The sequence below is a fragment of the Lepidochelys kempii genome, chromosome 23 (genome assembly GCF_965140285.1).
Source record: "Lepidochelys kempii isolate rLepKem1 chromosome 23, rLepKem1.hap1, whole genome shotgun sequence".
Classification (NCBI taxonomy): domain Eukaryota; kingdom Metazoa; phylum Chordata; order Testudines; family Cheloniidae; genus Lepidochelys; species Lepidochelys kempii.
In genome coordinates this window covers 1,195,629-1,203,238 of record NC_136402.1, presented here as the reverse complement: position 1 = coordinate 1,203,238, position 7,610 = coordinate 1,195,629, and the positions used below count along the sequence as shown (strand labels likewise).

General features: G+C 52.9%; 1 protein-coding gene across 1 annotated transcript; it reads right to left on the bottom strand.

Moving 5' to 3' along the window:
• Positions 1-252: 252 nt before the first annotated feature.
• HIPK4 (homeodomain interacting protein kinase 4) lies at positions 253-4,761 on the bottom strand. The gene is made up of 2 exons (XM_073322382.1): positions 3,065-4,761; positions 253-429 (listed from the first exon to the last, which is right to left on the bottom strand). The coding sequence occupies exons 1-2, from the start codon at positions 4,736-4,738 to the stop codon at positions 253-255; spliced, it is 1,851 nt and encodes a 616-aa protein (XP_073178483.1). The 5' UTR covers positions 4,739-4,761.
• Between the last annotated feature and the right edge of the window lie 2,849 nt (positions 4,762-7,610).

The window sequence follows — 7,610 nt, the reverse complement described above, 5'->3', positions numbered from 1 at the left end:
TGCTATCCCCATGCAGTCGTGGCCTTGGCCTTCCCTTAGATGGACTTTGTGCCCTGGGATGGCACCATGGCCCCCCGGCCACTGGACAAGCCGGGTTTGACACTGGTCAATAATAGGGAGATAGCTTTGGGTTTCACGAGTAAACGGCATTGAGGTGGGAACACTCTATACTTTAATGGCTGCAAAGGACTCTGCAAAGGGGTTGTGGGGGGTGTCTCCGCCTGGCTTGTCCCTCTGCGGGCTGCCCTGGGCTCAGTGGTGGCTCGTGATGTGCTGCAGGTAGGGCTGGTGCCTGTTCGGCGTGAGGTGGAGCGCGTTCTTGATTGGGGCTCTCTCCCCACTCCTCTCAATCAGCCAGTCATCACCGCCCAGCCAGGTGCTGGCACTGGGCAGCTGCGGCTCGGGGTCGGGCAGCTCCGGCTGGGCTCTCTGTGGGCGAGAAGTAGAGGCTCAAGAGGAACACCAGGCCCAAAACCTGACCTCACTCCTGAGACTGGAGAGACAGGTTGCTCCTTGGGGCGCCGGCCTCGTCTACACGGGGCATTCCAGCCCCTGCTGTAGCTGTACTAAACCCCTAGATCTACAGAGCTGCATTGACTTCAATACAGCTCTGCCTGTTCACACAAGCTGAGGGTTTGGACACTAGTACAGCCAGGCAAACCCCAAGGTCGCCAAGCCCTTGTCTCAGGGACAGGGCAGCCCAGAGTTCTCGGACTCAGCTGTTTTCCCGGTTTGGACTAGTTTAATTTCACATGAGGCCATGTAGCTCCCAACAGCCCCGTTTGAATGAATGTAAATTAGCATCTGTGTCTCCAGCAGGGACAAGAAAAGCTTCAGCCAGGCCGCCAGTCAGGACAAAGAGGAGGGAAGGAGGTAGTCCCTGATCAGCCAGTCATGACTCTCAAGAGCGCGTCATCTGCAGGGTAAGCTTTGAAGTAACATTTTGGGTTAATGAAGCTTCTCCCAGCCTCCCTGCTGTTGTTGCATCTCTGGCCATGGTTCAGCTGTCCTTAAATACTAATAAAGAACAACCCAAATGACATCAGAACTGCAGGGGAATTGTGTGAGTGCAGAGGTAACCATGAATGGAAGATGGGTTTTCTACAACATGACTCGTGGCCACTGTCTGTTTGATAGGGAAGCAGATCTTTGGCTGATGGGACCAGTCGTATCCATCAAAGATCAGGCAGGGAGGCTGCAATTGGTTTTGTACACAAACAGCTAATCAATCAATAATAATAATAATCATACATTAGCTGCAGACCCTGGCATGCTGATGAGTTACCATCACAGTCCATCTCTTGGCAAAGTTTGTGCAATCCTGGTTTCAGGTACAGCAGCTTAGACATGAACAGACTTAGACCCTGATCCTGCAACCAAGTCCATACAGGTTGACACCAACCTAGTTGAGTCAGAGGGGTTCCATGCAAGCACAAGGCTCTGCCAATGCTAATCCCATTGCAGGATCCAGGTTTTATTGGCCCTGATCCTGCAAAGACACTTGTGCTTAGCTTCATGTATGGGAGGGGTCCCGTTGAAGCATAACGTGAAGTGTGTGCCTAAGTCTTTGCAGAACTGGGCCCTTAGATTGTAAGTTCCTTGGGCGGGGACCCTTCTTCGGTGTCTTCTCTGGGTTAAGTGCAGGGCACTTGTGGGCATTGTAGAATAAATAATATTAACCATCATGGAGTCCTGAGCTCGGCTGAGGCCTCCAGACACTACCACAGTGCACCTCATAACTAATAAGACTTCAGTTTTAGGGCAGAAGCCAAGGCTTAAATACCCCTATGCTTTAGAGGTACACCACCCTGTCTCCAGAACTGATTGCTCAGCCTGCTGGCCTCAGTCTAACCCAGAGCGAACACTGAACATGCCCTCACCCCACAACTCCAATCAAAAGTAACCAACTTTCTGAGCAACTTCTCCCCTCAACCTCCTGTGAATGTCTGATCTTTGGTTGCACACAGAATTGGGTTGAGGTTGCATTTGTCTGCCTGTTGGCCTGTCAGACCATCAGCTATTTGTAGCACGGATCTGCCTTTCTCTTTGAGTAGGTGCAATCCCTAACACATGGGCCTTCTGTCTATGTTGACACTTCTTGGCACTATATGATGATAATAATAATTGGGATGGTATCTAAACGATAAATAAGAAGAATGAGATATCTACTGGCAGCTAGGTGATTGGTGTAGATATATAGATGGATAGATAGATAGATTAGATGGGTGGATGGATGATAAGGTGGTTGAGGTAATATCTATTATTAGACCAACTTCTGTGGGTGAAAAAAGAAAAGGAGTACTAGTGGCACCTTAGAGACAAGCTTTCGAGCTTACATAGAGCTCTTCAGGTCTGGGAAATGTACTCAGAGTGTCAGGGCTAAATAGAAGGTGGAACAGATTGTGCTCAAATAAATTTGTTAGTCTCTACAAGTGCCACAAGTACTCCTTTTCTTTTTACGGATACAGACTAACATGGCTGCTACTCTGAAATTTAGCACAGTAGTTAACACATATTTCAAGGGACCATTCAAGGTGAAGTGGCCCCCTCCAGTCATAGGGGGAAAAGAAAGGGAGGGAGAAAAAAAAAAAGGCAACTGAGGGTGGGTTGTTAGTGGATTGCTGTGATAAATTCAGTGTCTCTATTCAGTCCATGATTTTAGTGTCTAGCAAAGTTAGATAGATAGATAGATAGATGGTGTATGGGGATAGATAGATCAGTCACCACAATGGGGAAGGACAGCTAGTGGTCACTTAGGGTCAGATTCTCAAAGGTATTAGGCGCTTCACACCCATTGCAATCAAAGGGAGTTAGGTGTCTACCTTTGAGGTCTTGGCCCATCCCTTGTTTCGTTGTGGGACTATCAAGGTAGATCCCTGTATCTACTGTGCTCAAGGATCTGCCTTGTAGATCTTCCTCATAGATCCAGGTAGATTCTTGCACATCTCGGGTTTATCTGTAAAGGCCTGGTGCAAACCCTATGTTAGCTGACCCCAAGAAGGGTGACTCCTAATAATGAAACAACACAGCTCCTGCCCAGCCGAAATGGACGTGTCCCTGGTACCTTAGTGGTAGGAGAAAGTGGATGTCTCTGATCGTCCAGGCTGCTGGGCTCTGGGAGGGAGGAGGCAACAGGGGAGATGCCAGCATTGCTCTCATTTTCCCAGCTGACAGTATCGCCAGGAGACTGCTGTCCCAGTAGGATCAAGTTCCCAAAAGTGGGGTCGGACTTGGTGTGACGAGGGTGCTTGCGGTGTTTGGAGCTGCCGTACCGGCTCCTGTAATAGGCCTGGATTGGCTCCTGATGCTGCTCGTGGTTTAGCCGGGGGTTCTGGTAAGTGCCTTTGTGCACTCCCATGTGGCCCAGGGTCATGCTGGCCACTTCAGCAGGAGTGGAGGGCTCATACGCTCCCATCCTGGCACCTTCACCTAACAAGTTCATGGCAGCCTCCCTGCCTGGCTCGGTAATGCTCAGATCGTCCATCTGGTCGATGGTCCTTTGGACGCTGGAGAGGCCAGAGACGCCGTGTACATGCTCCTCCTCCTTGAAATACTCCTGTGCTGGGTAGAAGGTGTCCTCGTCCATGGCGTTGCAAAAAGCCACTTCCTGCTTGTCCTTGCTCTCCCGCTTGATGGACTCCTGGAAGCCCCGCAGGCAGAGCTGATAGTACTGGGTGAGTTCGTAGCTCAGTCTAAGCAGCTGCATGGAGATAAAAGGGTGCTTCAGGGCTGCACTTGGCGTGATCCTCTCATGTGAGTCCCAGGTCAGCATCCTCTTGATCAACTCCACCATACTTCTCAGGTCAAAGTACTCAGCCAGGGCTTCATTGTCTGGGTAGATCATCTTGTGGATGTTCACCGACTCCATCTGTTCCAGGGACTTGAGAACATACTTCCTCCTCTCCACAGATTTCACCTTGGTCTCTGCCAAGTACTCGGACGAGGATTTCAGCTGCCACTGGGTTACCAGTTCAGCATGCTGGTTTCTCTTGAAGAAGTGGTGAGCTTTCCTGGCTACATTGAGCAGGCTGTGCTTGGGCATCCCTTGGGTCTCGCAGATGTACCTGATTTGGTCATACTCATTGTTCCCAGGGTAAAGGGGCCAGCCTAAGTGCAGCTCTGCCATAATGCAGCCCAGAGACCACACGTCCACCTTCTCACAGAAAGGTAGGCCCAGCAAGATCTCCGGTGCCCGGTAGAAACGGGATTGGATGTATGGCTCCTTGACATAGCGCACCTCATTGAAGATGCTGGCTGACCCAAAGTCAATCACTTTGACTCGGAAAGGGTACCTCATTTGGTCAACCAGCATTATGTTCTCAGGTTTCAGATCCGTGTGGATGATGGAAAGCTCCTTCAGCTTGGCCAGGGCTTTGAGCACCTGCGTGGTCACTGTCCGGATGTGCTTGACAGGCAGAGGAGAGAAATTGTTCTCCTTCTGGAAGTCAAATAGATTTTGCTCCAAGAGCTCAAAGACCAAGTAGAACTTCATCTCGTCATGGAAGAACTCGTGGAACTGGATAATGTGTGACTCCTCCGAGTCCACCCCCGCCATGGTCTGCAGCAGCTTCAGTTCATTTTTAATGATCCTGCGCCGATAGGCATCATTCTTCAGAATTTTGATCGCCACCATCTCCCCCGTGCTCCTCCGCCAGCTCTTCACCACTTCCCCAAATGTGCCTTTCCCCAAAATCTCTATGACGTCAAAACATTCACTGCCCGACTCAATCGTTACCATGTTCTGTTCGTAACTGCCCCCTCCCCGTCGGGCTGAGCTCAGAAACACAGGGGCAACTGGCCTCTTGCAAAAGAATGCTCTGCCTCCTTGGAGCAAAGAGAATCCCTCGCTGTCCTTCCGCGGAACTGGGGCTGATGCAACAGTGCCCGTCATTCCAAAGTTGCCAGGCCGAGAAAGTTCTATTGTGGGGGGAAAGAAGTTACTCCAGTTTTACACCAGCAAAACCCCATTATGCCAGTGTAAAACTGGAGTAGTGCACTGGGAAATCTAGCCCACATTGCCCAGAAAAAACCAAATGCCCTCATTCTCATGTACACTGAGTCCCCTTTGTGCCACTCTGGCAGAGCAAAGGAGCCCTGCAAGTGGGTGTAAATTACCTTACAATGAAAATCAAGAGGCCTGTGTTTGTCCATCCGAGGGCCATCCTGGAATAGGGGTTCTCAGCCCTGATCACCCAGTAAGTGTTGTGCTGTGTCATAGGTCCAGGCTGCAAGTGCCATGAACATGGACAGAAGAGCAAAGTCCAACCTGTGGGCAAATCCTTCCACACAAGCCTGCATTGAGGCGTGAGCATGGCTGGCCTTTCAGGTCATATGTGAAAGGCTCACCAACAGGATCAGGAACAGAGGACTTGCCATAGAGCAGCTCAGAATCACTGGTCCAGCGACTCCTTTGTCCCACCCCTGCAATACTAGATCGGAAGCACTGTGCACTCAGGGCTCACTGCGGAGCAGACAATTGCCCCTGCCTGGGTTAGCTAGCTAGCGTCCTGCCTCCCCAGTTCACATCACCTGAGTCCAGCAGCTTGTGTTTGCCAGCCGCCGTTGCCTGCTGCTTTGGTGGGAAGCAGCAAAGACCCATGAGACACCCAGTGTGCTGCAGCCCCTGGGGTGGGGCTGACACTCACAGCAAGGAATTTGTCACTGCCCCTTAGCTCAGTTTGTGTCGCTAAGCCCCACAGTTTAACCCATACAGCCAGGATGCCAACTCCACTGCTCTGTTCCGAACGCCCCACGCCCCGGGGTGCTGGGATCTGGGGCTCTGCTTTCCATTTGAATGCTGAGACCATCCCCGCAAGTTACCCCTTCTTCCTCCCCTCCCATCCCCCACAACCTGCCTGAGACATGGGAAGCGGAGACCCCTTAAGAATGAACAGAAAAGCTCCAGCCACTTCCTCTGCACGCAGAGCCTCTGGGCCAACTCCCTGTTGCCCCATCCCAGGCACCGCTCTGCTCCTGCGGCCCCGGGCACGGGCCTGGGCCCTGGGTGCTCTGCAGAGGTGCTCGGCAGGCAGAAACACAATGGTTGCGTGTGGATGCTGTCCCTTTAAATCTGAAAAATGGGCATTAAAAGCCATCATTTTGGGTTTTCACCCCACAGTCCCTTACACTTGCTCCTGCCATAACGAGACATGCCTAACCAGCGTGTATGGCTTTGGCATTAGATATCTGTGTGTGGCGGCCCCCCTGCCTCCGGTTCTGCACTGCCCACCACCGCTTAGCTGTGCGAGTGAGGCTTTCGGGCGTGAGGTTAAGATGTATCAGCAGCGCTGAGGCATTACCTGAGCCAGTTCCACACGTGTTAAAGGCCTTGGCTGCAAACAGGTGTCATGTCACACCTTCACATCCTAACCTAGACCTCACTGAGCCAGCCGTTCCGTGCCGTCGGGCTCACTGCCGCTCACACGCCCGCTGCCCTGGTGAAGTGACGGCGCGAGATTCCCCAGGGGGCTCAGGGCCTGATTCCCAAGGCTACAACTCCAACGCGTGGGGCCCGAGTTTCCAAATGGCTTGGCTGTTCTCAAAATTGCCTCTTCGTCGGTGCCCAAGGGGGGCTGAGCTCAGCCTGTCGGGCCCCTTGCACTTTTCCAGGTGTGGGGCCTGCTTTCCCCACCCCTCTGAGCGGTGCAGCCGCCGTGCGGTGCTGGGGAGGAGAGTATTTTCAAACCCCTCTGTCCCTGCCTTTTGGCCACCAGAGGGTGCCCTGAGCCTTGGTAAGTGGCATGGAAACCTGGACACTGGCCGTATGCTTGGTGTTATCTAGGGCTGGGGCTAGCCCACTCCAGGGCTCCTATCTCTCTTCCCTGGCTTGCAGCATTTCAGCACCAGGCTCTCTTCTCACCCACTTCCAGAGGTGAAGGGTCCTGAACTTCCACACCGGGGCACAAAGGCTAAGAGGCAGGACAGGTAAGTGACTGTCACGGAGTGAGGGGGAGTCCAGGCCCTGCACCCTTCTTCCTGGGATTCACCATGACTCTCAGCCAGCCAGTAAAACGGAAGGTTTGTTGGACAATAGGAACACAGTCTAACACAGAGCTTGTGGGTACAATCAAAAACCCCTCCAGCAGCCTCACTCCTTCCCCCAGCTCCTCCTCCAGCCTTTGTCCAGTTTCCAGGGCAAAGGTGTCACCTGGGTCCAACCCCCTCCCAGCTCAGGGGACAGGCTCAGGTCCCCTCACTCCTGCTGAAGGGATGGACTCATTTGGGTTCAGTTCCAACATTGGCACCGACTCCCTGTGGGACCAGGAGGCAGACAGTGCCACGGGAGCTGGGCACCAATTCCCCACCTGTAGCCTGGAGATGTGGCTTGGGAGAGGCAGCTGCCCAGGGCAGACGCTGTCCAGTGCGAGGGGTGGGGGCGCAGCACCCAGCAGAATGGGGCTTTGCAGGGGCATACAAATAATGACGGGAGTGCAGCATGTGGGGCCAGCCAAAGGTCTGTTCTCTGGCCAGTGGTAGCTGACACATGGACCCTTATCTTTCACTTCCACCTTGAGCGCTCAGCCCAGGAGCCCTGCGGCCCGAGGTCTCATCTGCCCAAGGCCGAAGAAAGACACCACCCAGGGCTCCACGCAATCACAGATGAATTTTAT

What these genes read in the sequence shown, in the direction of transcription:
- HIPK4 (XM_073322382.1), bottom strand. Translation starts at nt 4,738, where the DNA reads ATGGTAACGATTGAGTCGGGCAGTGAATGTTTTGACGTCATAGAGATT. An exon ending in CACTTTCTCCTACCACTAAG is followed by an intron (nt 430 to 3,064) that starts GTACCAGGGACA and finishes TCTCGCCCACAG; the next exon opens with AGAGCCCAGCCGGAGCTGCC.